General features: G+C 42.3%; 2 protein-coding genes across 2 annotated transcripts; one reads left to right on the forward strand and one right to left on the reverse strand.

Annotated features, from left to right (window-relative positions):
• Positions 1-1,118: 1,118 nt before the first annotated feature.
• Positions 1,119-10,002, reverse strand: scpep1 (serine carboxypeptidase 1). Its single transcript, XM_080009827.1, has 13 exons — positions 9,889-10,002; positions 5,758-5,888; positions 5,536-5,625; positions 5,136-5,291; positions 4,802-4,876; positions 4,387-4,459; positions 3,803-3,840; positions 3,193-3,321; positions 2,980-3,064; positions 2,245-2,358; positions 2,027-2,164; positions 1,749-1,912; positions 1,119-1,347 (listed from the first exon to the last, which is right to left on the reverse strand). Exons 1-13 carry the CDS (start codon positions 9,947-9,949, stop codon positions 1,285-1,287), a joined length of 1,317 nt encoding a protein of 438 aa, XP_079865953.1. The 5' UTR covers positions 9,950-10,002; the 3' UTR covers positions 1,119-1,284.
• Positions 10,003-13,412: 3,410 nt separating this feature from the next.
• coil (coilin p80) lies at positions 13,413-24,331 on the forward strand. The gene is made up of 7 exons (XM_080008878.1): positions 13,413-13,703; positions 14,433-15,429; positions 18,875-18,964; positions 19,646-19,693; positions 20,064-20,133; positions 21,059-21,147; positions 23,866-24,331. The coding sequence occupies exons 1-7, from the start codon at positions 13,450-13,452 to the stop codon at positions 23,929-23,931; spliced, it is 1,614 nt and encodes a 537-aa protein (XP_079865004.1). The 5' UTR covers positions 13,413-13,449; the 3' UTR covers positions 23,932-24,331.

Raw genomic sequence — 24,331 nt, forward strand, 5'->3', positions numbered from 1 at the left:
CTTGCAGAGCAACCACTTTGTGGTCTACACAGCGAAGCGCTCCTGTCTTTAAAACAATTCTCATTGTTATTACTCACTGTGGTGAGCTGCAATCTCAGTAACGGACAGGTGACTGTTTGGTGCCATGTCGGGCAATGATGACGTAGTGACGGAAACGTGACTGTTTGATATGGAAGGCCAAAAGCGTTGAGAGGGACAGGGAAAAGTGAAGAGGGACTGAAGGCCTCATCTCACACGGGGTTGGATGTCAACAGAATGCCTTAATTTACAAGAACAGCAAAAGATAAAATATAAATTAAAAAGCCCCGCCAACATCAAGCAGGTAAGACAATACACAGACACCTACACATGCGCTGTTTGTAACCACTACAGAGCAATGAAGTCTCCACTACGCAACTCATAATGTGAATGGACATTCGGAGCCACAACCTGCACATATTTAACGAATTGGATGATGTTACAAAGCATCTTACTCAAACTCCTTTTGCGCCACCATCCGACCGGACGTTGTAGAGCCTTGGCGTATCAGTGATTCACAAACGTTACTACTTCCGGTCAAATTTCATCGGTTTTTCACTCGTTCCGGCTCAGAATGTAAAAATTAATTGGATGAAACTTGAAACACCAGATGTCTGAGGCGACCTCAACTGTGTCCATGGGTCCAGCGGTTGTGTTCCTGACACTTTTACCCCAAAATATGCAGAGGACAATAATAAAAATCTGAGCAATAACAATAGGGGCCCAGCCCTGCAGGATAATATATCCCACCCCCTGACAAGTGCCATTGGAACGAGATGATCGATGTTATTCACTTCACTTGTCAGTGGTTTAAATGTTGTGGCTGATAAGTATATGTAGCGCTTGCTTTCTTTCGGAAATTCTTAAGTTAAATCAGTCATGCATTTAACCTGGCATGGACAGTTTGACGTTCACCTTATTTCACTTCACTTGTTACGCTGGAAATCTTCATAAAGCAATGGTTACGGCTGCAGGGTATTGGAAATATTACTTTTAGTCGTTTTTTATTTTTAAATCAAGGTTGAAGCCTGATGTATATAAGCCATTGTTTGAGACTTGCTTTTAAAAAACAACTCATGAAAAAGAAAATTACCTCAGTTTGTAATGTTTGTTTATTTTTGGGTCGAACATAAAGGAAAAAAGTTCCTTTTGCTATTAATTAAAATAAAGACCATTTAAAAAAAGGATGTTTATTGTTGGACAATATGGACATCACTTCTGATTGTCGGAGCTGTTTCAAATGGCATGGAGTGTTCGGGAAGAAGATCAAGCCTGACGGGTGATCATCTTCAGCATTTGAAAAGCCATCGGCCCCTGGTCCGAGGGAATCTGTCACGATAGAAAAATAAATGTCAGTAGTAATGAATTATGAAAGTAATGAAACCTAAGCCGCTTGTTGCAACACCACGGTGCTAACTGGCAAAAATGCATCAATTATAAATAACAGCAAATTCTATTTAATTAAAAAAGAAATTGATGGATTTTAAATAATTTTTGACCAACTCCTAGCAGCTATGTTGCTAATATTTCTTTCAACATCAAACAATAAGAGACTTGGCGTATACAGTACCTTTCAGATTATTGACGTGCCGAATATATAACAAACATGCCATGGAAGTTCAGTTAGGTGTGACAAATTTAGTAAGAATCTGTCACAAAAACCAATTTATGCACAAGGTTTTACAATTACAACCTCCGTTATTTCGGACCATGAGATTTGCGGTTGGTACCATGTGTCCAGCCTTGAGCATCCAGTAGAACGCAAAGTTCTTGTGGGACTTGTAGAAGGCTCCGGTCTCCCCCTGTGAGGCTGGGTCGTCCAACGCGGTCCACCTCAGGTTGTTGAAGGTGGGCAGCCCGGTCCACTTCAACTTCTTCACCCAATGCTCCTGACCTGGTTGGCGGACATTCAGGTTCAGGCCATAGTAGTAGTGCATTTATTCGTTAGAAATAAATAACCCTAAAAAACAGACACCATTTGTTAGCTATTTCACTCGATCTGCCATACCCATCGTGTCCACTATAAGATCGAGCTGTCCATTGTAGACTGTCACGTTGACCCCAGCGGCGAGAAGCTGGTCCACCACGTCAATCACCGGCCGCATGAAATCCCCCGCCATGTTGCCGAACACCTCCTCTGCCTGGCCTGTTCACCAACAGAATGGGTAAATTTCTGTACGGAATGTAAGTTATTCATTTGTACAGAGAAAATAAAACGCTTCCTACCGCCCCAGGTGACGTTCTGCGGGATGATGCCCAGCTTCTTCCTGATTGGCCCATTCATCAACTGGTCCAGCGAATTGCTGTGTAGTGGCCGAATGTGGCGCCGGGCGAGTAGGGCTTGTCAGGCATGGCAAAAAAATTAAAATTAAATTTAAAAACTGAAAATAAAATTACCATTTTCTTGAAGAATTTGCCTTTAAATTAAAATGCCTTTTAAGAAAGGCCACATGCAAGCACACTATAGTATACAGTGTTTCCCCAACCTTTATTTCTGTCATGGCACACTTTTTAAAATGAAATATTCTCACAGCACACCAGCATCCTGTAAACCACTAAAAACGTAAGAGACAGGTAGAACTGTGCTCATTGTAATGGCCTACTAGTAGTTAGTGATATAAGACTCAATTCTAATGAACAATTCGTTCATAGTGAACAAATTGCTTAAATGACTCACCCCGGCAAAAGAGTGGTCGATGCGTCAAACATGGACTCAAACTAAAATGACTAAATCAAAGAAGTCCAGAAGTCATTTCACCGAGTGACTCATCAAGAACCGAAGCTCAAGAGTAACCGTTCACCGCCACGAATAGTCCTCACTTTGAGTCACTATTCTCGCTGGGACTGACTAATTCGTGCAGCCGTGCAATTTTGATCTTGTGACACAAAAGTGGAATTCTGAAAGATTAGCCCCCCAGCTATGTTCTTGTCCCAAGCAAGATGGAAGCGATGGCATCTTACAGAGGAAGCCTTCTCCTTTAGAAGCAGCCAGCTTAGCGTCGGGGTCTTTGGTGAGGATGTTGTAGAAGTTTACTCCGTTGGTATTCTGCCACGACATTTAAAAATGTTTTTTTATTTTTATTTTATTATTATTATTTTTTTAATACAGACAGAATTTAGCCGGTAGCTCTTCCTTCACAGAACTTTAGGGTTCCAAACATTTGGTCATCCAACCTGCTCAATCACGCTCTCTGTGATGGACCAGAGCTCCGTGGCTTTCTGGAACTGTCCCTGCTGCACAGACTTCTTCACCGCCTGCGCTGCGCTGTTCACCTGCTTCAGGCCGTAGTCGTCTAGTAGGGACTGGGGACGGATGGGCAGACCTGCTCAGCACATCATTCTCATTTCCGTTTGGGACATGGATTAGGCACAAGAACTTGACAAAAAAGACTGGACGTGAACAACGTGACACGAATCATCGTTTTCTGTCGTGTAGTACGGCAGAACGTTGCGGGGATGACAACATCCAATTGCCTTAACATGGACCAGATATCCAATCAACGTTACTCATCCACAGAATGATCCAGAAGGTTTTGTTTTTTTTCTAATTAACTTGCTTACCACGTCAGATACAAATATCCACAAAAATTGAGTAATATGACTACACCATTCTGTTAAAGCTGTGATAGGAAATCTGCTGCTAATGATGATGAAGGGCCGTGTGAGGTCAGAACATTTGATGGATAACGGGGTTTGAACCATGATAGAAAAAAAAATGTAATATATATCTAAATAAAAAATATACTAAGGAGCCACAGAAGACCTATTTAATTCGGCAACTTACGGTGGTGTAGAGATAGGGACCCCAGGTCATGACAGAGTCTGTGATGAGAGATTGTATGGTATGAAACACAGCAAAGGTAAGCATCCATAAAATTTTTAATTTTTAATTTTTTTTGTCATTAAATTTGCACTTTTTGTCAGCAAGGTCCACGATAAGTGTTGAACCACATGGCAGTTTATTATAGGCAGATAAAGCGGGGGGGGGGGGGGGTCCTTCAGCCATAAAGACAATTTTGCGGACCCCTGCTCTCAAGTCATGTGTCAAAGATGGCAGCGTCACATAACTATGTAATTTTCAAAAATATCCTCACAAAATAAAGCCTTCTGTTGAGAAAAGGGGCTAAGATTTGAACTGGCTGTGTTAGAGAGAAAGGCCATCTTCAACCAATTTCAGTTCCTGCCCCACCCACCCCACAATTTTTCCACAGAATAGAAATAGGGGTTGCAATTAGTAACTGAAGGGCATGTATCAGACAGACAGACAGATAGATAAACATAATCACTTTACTTTGCAGCAGAAGTACATTGTGTGGGCGAAGGAGGTGAGGTGTGTTTTGTAAATGAACACAGGCGGTTTATAAATACCCAGAGGGGAAATCCACGAGTCCCCTAGTGCAACGCCAGCAAAGTTGCATTTGATGGACTCTTCAGCTATGGCCTAGAAGCACAAAAAGAACAGTCTAGCTTCCTGTTTTGAAGTCATGAGTCCTCTGTGATGAATGTATATCTATTTTGGGGAAATTTCATCCAACCTTCAGAAAACACCTTGAATATGGAACCAAACCTTGTTAAAACAGAAGTATCTGCTCTTAATGAAAACAACAAATAAAAAAACAAAACATAATTAAAGAAAATAGAAAAAGGAACAAATACTAAAAAGAAAAATGGAATTAAATAAACAAAATAAAAAAACAAAAATAAGTAAACAAAAAAATCAATATATTAATCAAAGTAATAATAAAAATTTAAAAAAAACAATAATAAACAAAAATAAAAGTACCTTGGTGAGCTCCAAGGAGATAGCGGCAGCCATTTTCCCTCCGTATGACTCGGAGAAGATGAAGAAGGGAACATCCTGCAGAGGGTACACATGTTCAATTTTAACTGGCACATGTTAAGGTTACCAAGACACATGGGAATGACACAAAGAAAACAAAAAAAAATGGTTGTGGCCTTTTTGAGACACACACACACACACACACACACACACACACACACACACACACACACACACACACACACACACACACACACACACACACACACACACACACACACACACACACACACACACACGGTCTGTTGCCATTTCCATAAAGGTTGACGATCTCTACCTGAAACTCCTTCCTCTCAGAGAAGAAGTGCTCGAGCAGAACCATCATGTCGGACGCCACATTGGCAACGTCCGTGGCATAGAGGTCCGGCTGTTCCACATAACTGAAGCCAGTGCCCACGGGATTATCCACAAACAAGATGCTGGTGGCCTGCACCTGGATTAGCCATAATAAACAATATAAACATATTCATAGTTTCGCTGTCATTTTCAAGGTATTCCTGTACTTTCTCTCCTCTAATTTCTGAGGACAAAATTCAATCCCCTTTAAGGACCTGGTGAGAACCCTGTCCATCTGAGAATCTCCAGACCCATTAACCCAGCATGTATGTATGTATGTATGTATGTATGTATGTATGTATGTATGTATGTATGTATGTTTTTGCAGGGTACAATTTTACCCATGTCGTCTTTCTTGGTTGCTGGTCCCTATTCAGAGGGCCAATCTCCTCAAAGTTTCCAAAGCCAGTACCAGATCCACCGGGGCCGCCCTAGAAGGAACACAAGACATTTAATTATTCACAACATTTGATATAATTATATCAAATATTGTGAATAATTAAAACAAATGAAATTGTATACTTTTATATTCTCTCTTTTTCTTAAATCAAGAGACAGCCTACCTGCAGCCACATCACCAGGGGCAGGTCCTGGGATTGGCCATCCGCATAGTAGAGCCACCAGAACATGTGGGCCCCGTTGCGCACCTCCACGTAGCCCCAAGCCTCTTTCTCTGTCAAGGGACTCGACAGCCCTGCAAGATTGATTTAATTGTCCAATTTTTTATTTTCTTTTGTAATCCCCCCCCCCCCCATTGAATAGATAGCTACTTTATTCATCCCCAACTTTATTCATCCCCAAAGGGAAATTACAGTGTCAACAGCATACATGAAAAGGGCACAAAAATGAATAAAAAGAGAAAAGGAAAAAATGCCAATACAATAAAAACCGTTGACTGTACACAATAAAATATACACTAAACCTAATGATCAACAAAAGAATAATATTAAAAACAGAAACTACTGATACACATTATGCACACACACACACACACACACACACACACACACACGATCCACTCGACTGACAATAATGACTGTCACTCTGCTTTAAAAACTCCTGTAACTATAAACCATAGACCGAAATCAGGTAACGTCCCTGTAACATACAGGAATCTAGACAATTTACTACCAGTTCGGACTCCAACTATCAGTCCCCCGCAAAGCCATGCAACTAATGTCAATTTCCCCGGTGTGGGACTAGTCATTTTTAGTTAATGAGCTTATAAGGACCATAACCTGGATTTCTCTCTACCAACTGAGACCTGGCTGGACAGAATTGGCACAGTCAACAAGGAGATGTCTGTGTGCGCTCGTTACTTCGGTGAATCATCTTCCACCTCTACCTGATTTTGGATTAGGAATTTCGGCTTATTCACACTGCGATACCCTTACTATTTCCTGGCTTTGACCCTCACCTGAACTGTTTTTCGGATTTTGGAACGTGGACTTTGGCTTGCTAGCGCTAGTTGTTGCTGCTGCTGTTTTTTGGTGTTGCTGCTTTCTGTTGTTGCTGCTGCTCCTGTAGTTGCTGCTGCTGTAGTTGTTTCTGCTGTCTCATTTGTTGCTGTTGTGTTTGCTGCTTTTTCTGCTGTAGCTGTTTCTCCTGCTTTTTCTGTTGTTGCTGTCGTTGTTGCTGTTGTTTCTGTAGCTGCTGCTACTGTTTTCTGTTGTAGTTGCTTTTGCTGCTGCTGCTTTTATTGTTGCTGTTTCAGGGGCATTCTTTTGAAATGACCAGCTGACATTCATGTTCTTTTTTGATTGTATTTCTTTATAAATAAAGTGCACACACACACACACACACGCCACTTTATTAGGTACGCCTGTTCAATTGCTTGTTAACACAAATAGCTAATCAGCCAATCACATGGCAGCAACTCATTGCATTAAGGCATGTAGACATGGTGAGGATGACTTGCTGAAGTTCAAACCGAGCATCAGAACGGGGAAGAAAGGGGATTTCAGTGACTTTTAACATGGCATGGTTGTTGGTGCCAGATGGGCTGTTCTAGGTATTTCAGAAACTGCTGACCTACTGGGATTTTCACACACAACCATCTCTAGGGTTCATAGAAAATGGTTTGAAAAAGAGAAAATATCCAGTGAGTGGCAGGTGTGTGGATGAAAATGCCTTGTTGATGTCAGAGGAGAATGGGCAGACTGGTTTGAGACGATAGAAAGGCAACAGTAACTCAAATAACCACTCGTTACAACCAAGGTATGCAGAATACCATCTCTGAACGCACAACACATCGAACCTTGAAGCAGATGGGCTACTGCAGCAGAAGACCACATAGGGTGCCACTCCTGTCAGCTAAGAACAGGAAACTGAAGCTACAATTGGCACAGGCTCACCAAAAATGGACAATAGAAGATTGAAAAAACGTTGCCTGGTCTGATGAGTCTCGATTTCAGCTGCGACACTCAAATGGTAGGGTCAGAATTTGACCTAAACAACATGAAAGCATGGATCCATCCTGCCTTGTATCAATGGTTCAGGCTGGTGGTGGTGGTGTCATGGTGGGGGGGATATTTTCTTGGCACACTTAGGGCCCCTTAGTACCAATTGAGCATGGTTTAAATGCCACAGCATACCTGAGTATTGTTGCTGACCATGTCCATCCCTTTATGACAACAGCGTACCCATCTTCTGAAGGCTACTTCCAGCAGGATAATGCACCATGTCACAAAGCTCAAATCATCTCAAACTGGTTTCTTGAACATGACAATGAGTTCACTGTACTCCAATGGCCTCCACAGTCACCAGATCTCAATCCAATACAGCACCTTTGGGATGTGGTGGAACGGGAGATTCGCATCATGGATGTGCAGCCAACAAATCTGCAGCAACTGCGTGATGCTATCCAGTCAATATGGACCAAAATCTGAGGTATGTTTCGAACACCTTGTTGAATCTATGCCACGAAGAATTAAGGCAATTCTGAAGGCAAAAAGGGGTCCAACCCGGTACTAGCAATGTGTACCTAATAAAGTGGCCGGTGAGTGTATATTCAATTGAATACACTACAATGACAAGATATTTAAATGTTCAAACTGATAAACTTTGTTTTTTGCAAATATTCACTCATTTGAATTTGATGCCTGCAACACATTCCAAAAAGCTGGGACAGTGACATTTTTACCACTGTGTTACATCACCTTTCCTTTTAACAAACACTAAACATTTGGGAACTGAGGACACAAATTGTTGAGCTTTGTAGGTGGAATTCTATCCCATTCTTGCTTGATGTACAACATCAGTTGCTCAACAGTCCGGGGTCTCCATTGTCATATTTTGCGCTTCATAATGCACCACACATTTTCAATGGGAGACAGGTCTGGACTGCAGGCAGGCCAGTCTAATACCTGCACTCTGCAGCTGAAATAAGCAGGGACGTCCCTGAAAAAGATGTTGCTTGGATGGCAGCACATGTTGCTCCAAAACCTGTATGTACCTTTCAGCATTAATGGTGCCTTCACAGATGTGCAAGTTACCCATGCCATCACAGAGGCTGGCTTCTGAACTTTGCGCTGATAACAATCTGGATGGTCCTTTTCCTCTTTTGCCCGGAGGACATGATGTCCATGATTTCCGAAAATAATTGGAAATGTGGACGTCAGACCGCAGAGCACTTTTTCACTTTGCGTCAGTCCATCGCAGATGTGCTCAGGCCCAGAGAAGCCGGCGGTGTTTCTGGGTGTTGTTAATATATGGCTTTCGCTTTGCATGGTAGAAGAAGAAGAATCTTTAATTATCACGCCACACACACACACACACACGCGCTTTGGATGGTGGCCGGTGAAATGAGGCCTCTGCTTTTAACCCATCCTGGCTTGTCCTTCCTCCGGGGGGGCAGCCAGGAGCATTCGTGGACGCGCCCGGGGACCTGGTGATGAGTGTCCATTGCTGGTCAGACGATGATGTGTGCATGTTTTTGGTGGGGGTCCTTACTAACGTTAGGTGGAGGAAACTCCATACTCCACACAGAAAGGCTCCTATTTGGGAGATAACCCACCCTTTTGTTGCCCCTGTCCCAGCTTTTTTAGAACGTGTTGCAGGCATCAAATTCAAAATGAGGGAATATTTGCAAAAAACAAAGTTTATCAGTTTGAACATTAAATGTCTTTGTAGTGTATTAAGTTGAATATAGGTTGAAAATAATTTGCAAATCATTGTATTCTGTTTATATTTACGTTTTACACAATCTCCCAACTTCATTGGAATTCGGGTACACACACACACACACACACACCTGAAATAAAGCTCGCAGTGAACCAGTAGGCGGAACAATAAACACAACGAAAAATTTTTTTTTTTTTTTAAAGGGACAATAACTAATAGAAAAATAAATCTAAAATGAAACAGTAAAACAGAATGACAATAAACCCACATGAGCGGTAAGCGTATACCACTCTATCAACGAATTCACCTATTCACCTACGAATTCACCTAAAGTCAGTTTTTGCAAATTATTTATTATCATTAGTATTATCAGATTTTATTTTTATTTTTTTTTTACATAGGATAATAAGTCACACATGTATGTTTTGTATTTATATTAGAAAACACTGAGCATTTGATTGATTGTACGAGACGGCGAAGGGTGAGTGGCATTCTTGGAAAAACAAACTGTTTAAAGGTCGAACCAGGCCGCAAGTGGCCTGGCTTGAAAGCGTGCCGTTGGAAATGCATACCTGCATTGAGGACGAACAGAAGCAGCAACCCCATGATTCGCCAGCTGTTCGACTCCCCCATTGTGCCAGGTTTGCTGTCGAGCGACGCCTCGGCCGTTTATCCAGGAACTGGAACCACCGTCACGTCACCGAATGATCAGCTGATCCGCCTGGCAGGGGCGCTTGATTTGAAATACATCCCCGCCCGCCAGCATGCACCGTGGCGGATTCTGGGTCCGTATTTGTCAAGTCTAATCGCGATAACAGTTGACAAGGAGTTAAACAAAAACACGCTACTACTTTAAGTACTACTCCTACTGTTCCTACTACTACTACTGTTTCTCCTACTACTCCGACTACTACTACTACTACTTCTTCTACTCCTAAAACTACTACTTCTGCTTCTAATACCCCTCCTGCCACTACTACGACTACTCCTACTACTACTACTTCTCCCTAAACTACTACTACTGTTTCTCCTACTACTCCAACTACTACTACTACTACTACTACTTCTTCTACTCCTAAAACTACTACTTCTGCTTCTAATACCCCTCCTGCCACTACTACGACTACTCCTACTACTACTACTTCTACTACTCCCTAAACTAATACTACTAATACTCCTACTACTACTACCACTTCTACTACTACTACTACCGCTAATAGTACTAATAGAACTATAATAATAACAGTAATATTATTATTATTATTATTATTATTATTATTATTATTATTATTATTATTATTATATTAATAATAATAATAATAATAATAATAATAATAATAATAATAATAGCAATAATAATTATAAGAATAACAACAGCAATAATAATTATAAATATAGATGCAGGCAGCAATAAACATGGTCCAGTTTAGTCGTGTTTGGTACATATTACAGTCTTCTGCAACACAATTTTCCGAGTTGACATTGAACGGCGCATCAGCTGGTCTGGTCTGTCGTTTCCTGGTTGCTTGTTTCGTGGAGCAACCACTATGCGGTCTACACACCACAACCCACCGAATGCGATTGTTCCTGGACGATGCACTGCCGACACAAAAGAAAAGGTTGGTTCCTCGAAGGATTCTTAGAACTTCCTGCGGTGCGAAAATGTCTTCTTTGATTGATTATTGTTTTTGGGTTTTGTAAAACACAGCACGAGTTACAGTTTTCTGAGTTTCCTTCAATCGCAGCCCCAGCTCAAGCTGTCTGTTTAGATTTCGCACTCACAAGTGCCTGGGGAGAATGTCTTCCAAAAGACGAGGCTTGGACTTATGTAACTTTGGATGATGATATCCCAAAGCGGCCTGCAGCAAAAATGAATGAAATCACACCAATTTCTGCTCCAAATATAGATCGATATTGATCAAACTTGCATGACACATTGTGTGAAATGTCAAGGTTCTAACGAGACCTCAACCATGTCTCTGTGTACTCCCGTTGTCATAATTTTAGCTTAAATAACACCAAGAATAAACAAAAGAAAAATGAAGAGCAATAAGAAAAATCCTGCGGGCTGGACCCCTAATAATAATAATTATAATAATAATAATAATAATAAATATAGCTACAGGCAGCAATACACAGGGTGCAGGTTAGTCGTGTTAGATACAAATTAGTTTTCAGAGGTCCCTTGTATCGACACCAATTACACACTTTTGAGTTTGCATGGAACGTAGCATCAGTTTGTGCTGTCACTCGTCTTTACATCAGCATTACTACTAAAACAAGTTACAATTTTCTGAGTTTCCCTTTAATGCAACATTGGCTGATATAATGACGCCGAGTCCTCGTGACACGCAGAATTACTTCTACAAGCCAATACACTTGTTGCATTTTATAACTTTATCCTAAAAATTTCAAGGTTGCTGTCTACTACCTGTAGTCCACAGAGTCCTGCCTCACACGGTGTCTCTGTGGAAGGAAATCACTCCTGGTCAAAGTCCCCAACAACACGGTTCCATTTAAACGGACTAAACACTGCATGTCCTGCAGATATTTCATCAACATTTTTAACTTTTCGGAGTAAAATAAATACGATTCAAACCCGTTTCTCTGGAGCTACAATCGAACTCCATGTGTGAGGACACATACACGGAATATGTTTTGGACTGTTTTGGACTCCTACAGTCTGTATGTTATGAGTGACTTGAATGCCACAATAGAGGGAGGGGCACAGTACTGCATCTAACACCGGGTTAGGGACGAACAGAATAATTTATTTACAAAAAGGGCAAAAGAGATAAAATATCAGACAAAAAGCCCCGTCGACGTCAAGCAGATAAGACGATACACACACAGGCTCACACACACACACACACACACATACACACGCATAGTTTCTAATCCACTACAGACCTATGGAGACTACACCACGCACCTCGTACAATGCGAATGCGCGCCCACAGCCACAACCTGCACACACTGGATGACGTCACAAAGCATCCCGCTCCACAATCTCATCTCGTTCTACCACCTGGTCAGTTTTTTCACTAATTCCTGATCCAAATGTAGATCGAACCATGAGATGTCTGAGACGTGCCGGTTCTAACGAGACCTCAACCATGTCCATGGATTCAGTGATTGTCGTGTTCCAGACACTTTTAGCCCGAAAAACGCCAAGGAGCATAATAATAACAAAAATCCCAGCAATAACAATAGGGTGACAGCCTGCAGGGCTGGACCCCTAATAATAAATATAGCTGCAGGCAGCATTACACAGGGTCCAGTTTAGTTGTGTTAGGTACAATTTTCGTCATCAGTCTTTAAGTGCCTTTACATTAAATGTTTTCAAAATAAATTGTATATAAATAAGGACATTACTTTAAATGAAGTATCTAATTTTTCATGTTTTTTTTCACAAGTATTTCTCATGCTCATGTGTTCGACCAATCACCCTGCCCTTACGTCACAAAATGTTTCTCTTGCGCGTTGAGTTTAAATGTCCCCCAGGAACGATGTTTTAACAGTGACGATCTTTCCTGGATCGTGCAGTGCGGACATAAAAGAAAAGGACAGTTTCGCTTGTACATACACAAGGGATTTGTTCTGGTGAGGTTTGGAGCATTTTACTACGGATCATTGGCATAACAAATAAAACACAAGGTGGGAAAAACTGTAGAATAAAAAAACAAAACAATAAAAAAGAAAAAAAAGTTTTAATTTAGTTTAAAATTTTAGCAGCCCAAACATACAAAACAGAAAGAGTCTGATATTGGGTTGTAAAATCAAAGTCGCATACAAATAAAAAAAAAAAGTTAATCGTTGTGTTTATGTGACGTTTTGAGTGGTTAATAGGGGAACTGTGGTAGAAAAAAAGATTGGGAAACACTGACCTATGTATTTGTTCTATATGTTTTTTATTTCATTTTTTTTGGTGATTCTTTTGGCGAGTCGTGGAAGGGACGTTCCCTTTCCTGAACGGTCGAGGGCAGCAAATACACCTCGAAGCGTTCCAGTCCGCCGGAAACTCGTTGGAAGAAGAAGAATAAGACGAAGAAGACGCGGAAAGAAACAACTACCTCCCATGCGGTTTTGAGTTTTGTTTGTTTTTGTTTTTAATCAATTATTTTCTCGTTGCGATGGCCGCCAAGCACAGCTCCAACTCCATCCGTGTGCGGCTGTATTTCGACTACCCGCCGCCGGCCGTCTGCGACTGCCGTATGTGTTGGCTGCTCGTCGACCTCAACAGGGTTCGCGTGGTCGCGGACCTGGAGAGCGTCATCCGCGACCAGTTCGACTTCAGCCGCAGAAGCGTCCTCAACCTGTTCGTGGACGACTGCTACCTGCCGCACACCGAGAGCATCTGCGTGGTGCGCGACAACGACGCCATCAGGTCGCCCCAAGATCCGCCTCAGAAAAACGCACACGTCTTCCTGCTAAATGCCGAGACTTATGCGATACTCCGTGAGATTATTAAGTTTAAAAATAATGATTGAAAATAATTCGACATTTGATCCTTATTTTTTTTTTAAATCCAGCACCTTTAGGAAACAACTGTCAACTGTATCATTGTGTATATACGTCATCAACGTGCTCCTGTATGCCGTTTCCGTTGTAGGTGGCAGGGTCCGCCTTTCCCGGCAAGAATACGCTGTGATTGAAATGACTCGATTGGGCATGCGCAAGAACGGACGCGGCTGTAATCGAATTTGATAAGATAACGTCGTACTTTATGATCCATAAAGGATGAAGTGTGCACTCATTTCACATTATATACATTCAAAAATATCAACAAAGTTAAATAAAATAAGTAATAATAAACAGTTCAAGAATATGCAGTGTAGTTATTGGCAATGAAATGCCAAAATAATGGTATTTAAATGATGAGATGCGCGATGTGCAAAGTAGCATATAATAATGTCACGATTGTTATTCAAGTAAGTTGTGGTCAGTAAACAACCCCACCCGCGATGATAAAATATCCGCGACCATTCAGTCACCAAAAAATAAACCGAGCAAAGAATTTGACCGTCATCGATCTAACTGGAACTCTATCTAACTTGTACAATCTGACGCCATCAATCTAACTGGAATTCTTTGCCCCCACCCCCCACACACACAGCGTGAAAGTGGACCGACTCGTCCCTGCGAATGGACACGGCAGCTCCCTGGCAGCCCCCGTTGAGGAACGGCCCTCCGGTAAAAAGAGAAGGCGATCTGCCGGGGAGGATGCAGCGGCAGTCAGCAGTGTTGGTGTCTGCCTCAGTTCAAAATGGAAGAAGAAAAAGAGAAAAAAAAGGAGCGAGGAGAGCCCAGGGAGGGACGGAGAGCAGACGAAAAGTGACGGGGGACAACAAGGCTCACGGAAAAAAAGCACTAGAAAGAAGACGACGCAGAAGGAAGTAGGGGCCGCAGCCAAACCCTCCACTCCAGCTGAGCGCGTGGAAGACACCAGGAAGGCTCCGGGGCCGAAGCCGGTCCATGTCAACGGCAAAGCCCGGGCACAAGACAGCTCCTCTTTGGACTCCAGCGATGGTAGTGAGGAAGAGAAGGCTCCCAAACGGTTGCTTGGGCAAAAGAACATTACCAAAATGCCCCCTGTAGTTGCGCCCCCGTCTAAGGCTAAGTCCGCCTCTGAGAAACCTCAACCTCCTCCCCGACCTTCCCCATCCTCATCAGAAACGGACACTTCCTCCGACGAGGCGCCCGCTAAGAAAAATACGTCACTAGCTGAAAACCCCAACTCAGCGGCTTCCAAAAGCAGGACCGGCGTCGGGATCACCCCCCATTCAGGAGCATGGCCTGCTTCCTCTGGTACTACACGACCCGCTGGGGCAGTGGACTCGGACAGTAGCAGCAGCGAGGAAGAGATTACATTGGTGATAAAGAGGCCCCTCCAGGGCCCGGACCTAGGAGCAGGTGCGAGTGGGCCGCCTTGGCAAGGCCGTGGTGGGGGTAGGGGGAACCCCATCCATGGAGGCGGTGGTCGCGGGGGCATCGGAGGAAGAGGCGCTGCCGGGCAGAGTGGCCAGTTTCACTACAAGTATGACGAGGGGAGGCAGAGGGAACTGCCGTCGTACCGTAGCGACTCCCTCACCAACCACTCGGCGTTCCTCCAGGTTTGTCTCCTGAAAATCCCAAATACGAATGACTTGATGCTAGAGTCTACATAAACGTGTCAGATGTTGCTCTGATTTTTCCTCAAACGCTGTACCTTTTGGCTTTTTGGGAGAATTTTATCGTTCTATCACTACTAGCCATTCTGCTAGATCCAACAAGCTACTAGCTACTTTGTTTAGTGAGATAACTAGGGATTGGTCAGAACATATTCTTATTTCATAAATAAGCCATCCACCCATTACCGGATGGCGTTATGCTGTTTGTTGGTTCGATGAGGGGGTGCCCCAGAGGGAGTAGTGATGAAAGCTTAGACTTTTTTTTTATTTGATCTATTTTCAGATTCAGTTCTTGACGAGTGACTCGGTAAAAGAGTCATTTCAGTTTTTATTCAGTTGGCAAGAAACGCACGGTGAGTGAGGGAGGACTTCCTGAACGGTGAACGAGAGTCAGAAGAGTCATTTTGGCTCTGAGATGTGAATGGAATTCTCACAAGACTTCAAATCTGCGAGTCAAAGATTCACTCGTTTACCAGAGTCGACTCTTGTCGGCACATCCAAATTAATTATCGAATAGTCAGTCAGAACACCCACCGATTATTTGACCAAGAAACAATGAGTTTTGCAGATCCCTACCAATGACGTGTGTCTTTCCCACAAACTACACAACTTTTAACATCCTGACGTTGCTGGGGTGTTCGCACTACACTATCTTTTTTCTTAAAGCTTTTTGTCATGTGGACGTAACCATGTTGAAACTACACGTCGTGTCCCAGATGACGGTGTGCACACTACACAATACTTTTTCTTAATTTTCTTTTGTCTTTAACGTATAAGCAAACAAATAAAGATAAACACAGAAAGAACTTTGTGAAAGATAAAGATGACATTAAAAGTAGCACTATGTAACTTTTGGGATTTGGTGCCCCTACAGTTTCTGAGTGCAATTGCACTTTTGCGCCGCCATCATAAAACTTGGTAAAAAAACTTTTACCAGACAAGTTTGAACCTTATCGGTCACCTTTCAATAACAGTCTATATTACAAACGCATCTATAATGTACACCTATGTTACAGCGCCTCTTGAACGTACCTCGCTGCTTCAGCGAGCACTCAGTCCACAGCTCCCCCAGAGCCACGCTGAGAGTGGGAGCGAGGATCGGCCCCAGTGTAGATACCAGATGTGCTTGGCCTGGCAGTTCGGCTCGCATGCACATGGGGTGGAACAAACCCCTTGGTGCAATTAAAGTGAAGGCCGACATGCGCCGGATAAGGTGCGGTGTTGGGCGCACCACTGGCGGGAGGGTTATGTTTTGTATGAGCATTATTACCGGACATTTTCACCGGAAAGTTTCTAATTTATTTATTTTTTAAATATATTTTAAAAATATAACGGTAATTACCCGAGACAAACATGAAGTGCCATCAAGTGTAATGCACTTTTTCCGAGGTTTCGTACCCGAACACAGAAGTTACATAGTGCAAGAACAGGTCTTCGGGTGGGTGGGTGGGAATGAAAGAGGTGGCATTCTCCATTTTATTAAGTCAGTGTACCATTAAAATGATTTTTAAGCTGTTATTTTAAGGGACAAAAGTTACATAGTGTTGCTTTAAATGATTTTTTTTTCCAGAGTTCCAGTGAACGCATAATCACTTCCAAAACAAATTAGTTTTCTGAGTTTCCAATTAACACAGCATCGCTTCCTGCTTGGAAAGCAGTGTCCGTGTCGAAACGTGAGTGTAAAGATACATGGATGGATTTATAATGCCTAGTCGTACTTCTGCGCTTATATTGGTGAGTATCTTAAAGGTAGTGTAAAACAGACAAGTACAGGTACTCCTCAATTACTGACCTACCCGTTTAACGACCATTCTGACTTACGACCAGCTCTCTGACCAGTCTATTGCGCGCTGCGTACGACACCGCGGTGTGCGTGCTGCGTGCACGGCGTCTCAACGTCAAGCATCTCACCCTTTATATACTATATATAGCATATATTCACTATATAGTGTATATATATGCTTTAAATACTATATAAATTTCATCACCCTTCTTCGTCTCGTTCCCGCAGTATGTCAGTATTCACTACTCTAGCATCATTGGTGATTGGTGCAATCACCACGCCCCCTTACGTGAAATAACACGGGTCCTCGCTTATCGACCGATTCGCTTAACGACCTGGTCCTAGGAACGGAACTCGGTCGTTAAGATTCACGATTCAATATTCAAGAGGTTATTTGTCACATACATATTCATACGGTCATACGTATATGCAGTGAAATGTCATGACACCCACACTCACAATAAGCTCTAAAAATACTAAAATGTGCGTAATCGACACAAGGTGCATGCGCAGGCGGCAGCAAGAGGCGGCGCCACAGTCGTGATTCTGGGTTCTATAATTATATAATGGTATTAATTGTCTGTGTTGTATTAAATATACATTTAAATCGTCCTAAATGAAACTTACCTTAACTTACCTCCAGTACTACTACTACTACTATAGAGTAAAAGTCCTGTCATGTCACGAAGCTTCTATTTGACGTCCATTAAAGCCTCATCCTTTTATATCATATTTGATTTAATCAGGGCACACTTTATCTTTAAACTGTTAAAAGGAAGAAGTTGTGCTCTGGCTCCTGCATCTCGGCTTTGGTTTTTCACCATGATGTCAATTTTTGCAATTGACCCGCGGTTCACATGCGTGCTGAACCGTGGAGGGGGCGATCCGTACGGATCAACTACGTTCCATTACACCACTACTGCAAACGTCAATTTGTTTGTTTTGAGACCTCAAGCCCGCCTCTCCCTGTGTGAGAAACAACCCTGACGAATGAACCGCCATTTTCTCTATTCCCTTAATTGCCATGGCATATTGACTCCACTGTGAACCCACTTTCCTCCCAAATTTGCTCTACTTTCCCCCTTCTTCACGCCTCCTCCCTTTGGTCTTCAAGCTTAAATGACACTTTTTTTTCTCTGCTGCTTAAAGTGCGGACAACACAATAATAGTGAGGAGTACCTTACAGGATAAATAATCAATGTTTTTTTGTTCATTATTACTTATTTAAAAATATCAGGATCGGCATAACTGCCGATCCCGATGTGGTCCAGCAGGTCAAATAATTTCTGGCGCTAAAAAGAATATATCGTGGATCAAAAACTGAACAGGGCATCATTTTTGCTGGCAAGTTGAGTGTGACTGTGATTATTTAACATACTTATTAACTAAACATGTAACGGTCTGTACTATTCCGTTAGTGTACTGCACTGTAATGGCCATAATTTCAATTTGAAGATTTGGCCTGCTTTAATTTCATTTGTAGAACTTTTAAGAGTAGATTATTTTATTCGCCATCGTTGTATTGCTTTTCAAATGGCATCTGAAATGTATTAAATGTTAAATGTTTCAGTTATTGGACAGACTTCTGTCTCATCTCTTGTCTAGAACCAAATTGCAACCACCCCCAAAAGGGACTACGGTGCCATGCCTCTTCTGGCTGCCCCTCCAGGCGTGGGCCAGAAGATTGCGTTTAAGGTAAAGCCTCTCTCCGCAGTGTCATACGTGCCTTCATCAGTATTGTATCAACACGATTGATTAACAAATAATTCATTTTAATTATAAAAGTTTAAGGTTTGGACAGTAAGAGTGTATCTGTTATGGAATTAGATTTTCAAAAATGTTGTTATGTGGAGTTTATTTTTAGTACACAGAGTATATGGCCTCATTTAGGAAACGGTATTGACGTAAGGTATCCGTATTAAAATAATTTACGTGATAATGTTAGACTCTTAGACCAGTTTGCGTTAATTAATTTAATTAGTTATTTAGTTACACTCAGATTTATGCCTTGCACTGTTTGTGAATGGGGCCCGTGGTGTCCAGAAGAATAACACGATATGCACAGTGGCACACACATTTAATGATATGCAATGAATTAATTATATACGATGATATACTTGACTTCCTGAGTAGTTACTGCGCAGGCTGTCTAATTGAGGATCTTATCTGAGCCCATCTACCATATCCATATGGACATCTCCGTTTTATTTAGTTTCAAATAAAATGTTGCTTTAAGGAAATATAGATTTAAATATATTTTTATTTTATACAGATAGTTAAAAAGTATAAAATCATCGAATCAGAGCTGAATCGAAAGAGCTGCAGTTTTATCAGATGCTCTCCTAACAACATTCCTGTGTGTGCACGCGTTCACAGCTGCTGGAGTTGACAGAGAACTATACACCCGAAGTGTCAGAGTATAAAGTGAGTAAAAATGGTGAACAATCTCTGATACCACCTGCGGTTATCTGAAATGGCCGCCAGATCATGTGGTTAATGACTGGCCGCTTTTTACCCCCCAAAAGGGAGTTTGTCCTTGAATGTAAAACCAAAATGAGCTGTAAAAAAAATATAAAAGTCAAGGGAACTTTTGGCCTCACAGTTGAGAGAGTTAACATTTCTCATATGGTGGGAAAATAAATGGGGAAAGGAAACTATGTTTAGGTACCAGAATCAAAATCAAACTACAGCAATGCAACATTTTCTGCAACATGCACATCTCCAGAACAAACATTTTTCCCCCCGGAATTGACTGGAATGATTTCTGACAGATGAATGTTGTCTTCTTCCTCAGGAGGGGAAGATCATCGGTTTTGACCCGGCTACCAAACAGATTGAGCTGGAGCTACTTAATGCCACCCGAGGTAAGGCTCATTTCATTTTTTTTTTTTTTTTTGTATGGAATGGAAATTGGACCTTGTGTTGCAAGATCAAAATTGCCAGGCGTTACTATTTCTTTTAATTCAATTCCATCCAGAATCGCAGCTCTGTGTTCATCTGAACAACGTCAAGTTTCACACTGAAAGTATGAACTATTAGTAGTGAAGGTTCGCCTCCTGATTTAGATTCGCTAATTGACAAGGCACCCAGTAACTCGTAAATTTTCAGACTCTTCCGGCTCTCATTTGAGTCAGTTGATGTAACGCACGGTGAGCGAGGGAGGACTTCTGGTGAATGATGAACGGGTCAGAAGTGTCGGTCGGCTCTGAGTTGTGAATTGGAAACTCCCCAAAATCATTTAATTCTGCCAATTACTTATTTTTGGTGAAATGCAAAATGTAAATCACTCACATTCAATATGAATTATGGCAGATGCCTTGACCTCTTTTCTTGCCTTAGTCACTTTTCACCTGGTCTATTTCAATCTTCACTCCTCCTCACTCACTCTTCGGACTGACAATTGTATCAGTTAAAGGATTTGCTTGCAATTCTTGCATTCTTAACTATGAGTAGGCTATAATGATTAGCGCAGCTCTATGTGTTTGTGACATTTTTACCGGTTAACAGGACAGTGTATGTCGTGGGTATATTTCATTGTAAAAAGTGTGCTGTTGGGAAACACTGGCCTAAATTTATTTATTTATAAACCCATATCAGTCCCACAACGGGGAAATTCGCAATTTCTCTGCATTTACCCATCCTAGTATCTTGCGTATCTAGGAGGTCTTGCTAAAGGACACATCAGCATGCTACCAGGAGGAGCCTGGGATCGAACCAAGAAACGTTCTACTTACTAGATGACCCGCTATACCTCCTGAGCTACTGCCCCCTAAATGTCTCCTTCCTTAGCCCCCACGGAGCCTGGCAAATTTGACCTTGTCTACCAGAACTCGGACGGCACGGAGAGGGTGGAATACGCTGTCCCTCGCGGATCCCGGGTAAGTCTGCACAAGTTCATAACTGAAAAGCCTCCAGCAGCCACATTTTTCTCCAAATGTAAAACGATCGCTCTTATTAGCATTGCCATGGCTGCCAGTGATAAACAAAGCAGATTCCCGGCAATACTACTAGCTACCATCAACAATGGAGTGAGACAATGTACATCAATACTCTAATCCAAGTTTTGAGACGGAGGATTTCTTTTGTAAACGGCTGTGAAAGGACTTTATTTCACGACGAGTGGGAATGTCGGCTTTTTGTCACGTAACTCGTGACCCACACTACAAGACTTTTCAAATCTTAACAGACGATGAAAATGTGAGAGACCGCTAGACATAACGACATATCATGACACATTTAACAGTTTTGTTCCTGTAGTATGTGGAGAGCAACGATTTGGCCAAAACAGCACACCACACACTAACAGACCTCCAGAGGCTAAGCAAGATTGTCCCGATTCTCAAAACCTGATATCTCGCAAATCTTGCGCGATCAAACGTGACATAAACCAACATGGTGAATGACTTTCGAGGAGATCGGGGGAAGTAAATATGACATTGTAGAACCCTCAAAATTCAGATCTTTGCTCACGTTTGTCGGAAGGGGGGAATCTGGCACAAAATCAGCTTTTCTTGTGGTGTATACCCCACTTCACTTTTTGCCCTGAGAGTTACCGTAATTTCCGGACTATTAAGTGCACCTGAATATAAGCCGCACCCACTGAATTTTTTAAAAATATTTATTTTGAACATCAATAAGCCGCACATGTCTATAAGCCGCAGGTGCCTACATTGAAACAAATGAACTTTACACAGGCTTTAACGAAACACGGCTTGTAACAAAAATAAATAGGCTTTAGCGAAACACGGTTTCTAACAAAATAAAAAATTAGCACTAAACAGTAGCCTACAAAGAAAGTCATTGGTCACTATCTTCCTCCTCCTGCACACTGAAACCACTGAAGTCATCTCCTTCGGTGTCGGAGTTGAATAGCCTCAACTCATTGCTTCATCCGATGTTGGATCGTTTTCATTGTCGCTCTCGTCACTTTTATCCGGAGGCAAATTCCCCGCTGAGCTCATGCTGCCCTGTTCAACACGCAGCAGTCCAGCCTTTCCAAACCTGTTGATGATGGTGGATTTTTTGACAATGCTCCACGCTGTCATGACCCACTGGCAGACTTGACCATAAGTTGCTCTTCGCATACGGCCCGTTTTAGTGAAGGATTTCTCCCCACTTGTCATCCAAGCCTCCCACTGAACACGGAGCGCCACCGTAAATGCACGATTTACACCGATGTCAAGTGGCTGCAAATACTTTGTTGTGCCCCCAGGAATCACAGCTGGAATTGAGTTTGTCCTCACAGAATCTGTTACGTGGGCCCTCATGCTGTCCAAAATCAGCAATGCCTTGTTCCTGTGAAAGAATCCTCCCGGTCGCCTGCCGTAACACGCCGTATACCATCCATGCATTAGGCTTTCCGTCATCCATCCTTTCTTGTTGACTTTCACAACAATTTCTCCCGGGAATTTTTCTTTTGGCATCGTCGTGCGTTTAAAAATCACCTTCGGTGGAAACTTTTCTCACGATGCCGTGCAGCTCAGAACACAGGTGAGGTGCGTTTTTTCATGCCCAGTTGTTTTGAGCGTGACGGATGATTCGCCTTTCCTGTTGACAGTCCGAGTGAGAGGCAGGTCAGGAACCTCATCCATATTTATGATGTCGTGCGGGCCGATGGAATGCTCCGCTATCTTTGCATCAGTGAATTTGCGGAAGTTTTAAACTTTTTCCTCGTAGTCGGGAGGGAGCTGCTGACACAGACTCGTCCGTACCCTGATGGACAGGCCTTTACGTCTCATAAAGAGACACCACGTTGGTCCACCTATAAAATACTCAAACTTCATTGCGGTGGCGATTGTTTTGGTTTTCAGTCGGATCTGCACAGTTGAAACACCTCGGCCGTCTGCTCTCTGTGTGGTGACCCAGTCTTCAAGCTCATTTTCTAGTTCGTGCCATCTGCTTTTCTTCCCTCTGAAAATTTTTGTTGTCTTTTTGCACCGAGTCAGTTCCTCACGCTGCTGTTTCCAACGTCTTATCATCGACTCATTAAGACCAAGCTCCGTGCAGCAGCTCTATTTCCTGATCGATCGCCTTCAACTTGAAAGCTGCGTCATATGCATTTCTTTGTGTCTTTGCCATGATGTGGGTGACGAAGTGACGACCGTAAAAGATGGGAAGTTTGAGCGCGCTAGATTTAATCTAAACATTTACATTGTTTCACCTCAACCCGTTCGGCAATTTCATTGGTCTAATGAAAGCTTCATGCCGCCAAAAAAACTGAGCACCGTCACATAATGTGTATTTTGCTCCGTTTTTTGGCGGCATGAAGCTTGCGAAAGCGGGAAAAATCCATATATCAGCCGCGTCATTGGATAAGCCGTGAGTTTCAAAGCGTGGGGAAAAAAGTAGCGGCTTATAGTCCGGAAATTACGGTATTCATTTGTTGTTGTTTGGTGGTGATCAAACATATCGCAGCAAGGGGTGCCATATAATATTAAATACAATATTAAATAGTTTCAAAATATGTGTGTGTGTGTGTGTGTGTGTGTGTGTGTGTGTGTGTGTGTGTGTGTGTGTGTGTGTGTGTGTGTGTGTGTGTGTGTGTGTGTGTGTGTGTGTGTGTGTGTGTGTGTGTGTGTGTGTGTGTGATCATTTAGGTGACAGAGTGCTGGGATTCGCTGCTGGAACCGAGACTTGTCATCGAGAACGAAGCAACTCAATAGCCTTCAGTCTGGACTTCAAAATCAAGAGCCATCTCGTACATGCGGCAACAACAAAGGAACATCCACGCAAATGGATAAAATGGTTCAAAATAATGTTTATTTTTTCATTATTTTTAACTTCCTTTGACATCTTTGACTGGAGAATGAAATTGAATTGTTATTGGGTTTTTTTGTACTCATGGTCACCATGTTGTTATTTAACTTTCACCAAAAAGAGTGAAAGGAGACAGTTTCTTCCCGTTGCACTGCTGTTGATTGCAAAATTGTCATAGCCAGACCGTTTTTCTCTTTTTAGACGAGGTTACAGTTATATTGTGCTGAAATACATCATTTTATTTTGTGTGTGTGTGTGTGTGTGTGTGTGTGTGTGTGTGTGTGTGTGTGTGTGTGTGTGTGTGTG

The sequence above is a fragment of the Zeus faber genome (genome assembly GCF_960531495.2).
Source record: "Zeus faber genome assembly, chromosome: 11".
Taxonomy (NCBI): Eukaryota; Metazoa; Chordata; class Actinopteri; order Zeiformes; family Zeidae; genus Zeus; species Zeus faber.

Coding starts and splice junctions, on each gene's coding strand:
- scpep1 (XM_080009827.1), bottom strand. CDS start 9,949: ATGGGGGAGTCGAACAGCTGGCGAATCATGGGGTTGCTGCTTCTGTTC. Junction 3,841..4,386: donor CTCGTGGATTTCCCCTCTGG/GTATTTATAAAC, acceptor CTCTCATCACAG/ACTCTGTCATGACCTGGGGT. Junction 1,913..2,026: donor TCTTATAGTGGACACGATGG/GTATGGCAGATC, acceptor TCCGCCAACCAG/GTCAGGAGCATTGGGTGAAG.
- coil (XM_080008878.1), top strand. CDS start 13,450: ATGGCCGCCAAGCACAGCTCCAACTCCATCCGTGTGCGGCTGTATTTC. Junction 13,704..14,432: donor CGCGACAACGACGCCATCAG/GTCGCCCCAAGA, acceptor CCACACACACAG/CGTGAAAGTGGACCGACTCG. Junction 21,148..23,865: donor CTGTCCCTCGCGGATCCCGG/GTAAGTCTGCAC, acceptor GTGATCATTTAG/GTGACAGAGTGCTGGGATTC.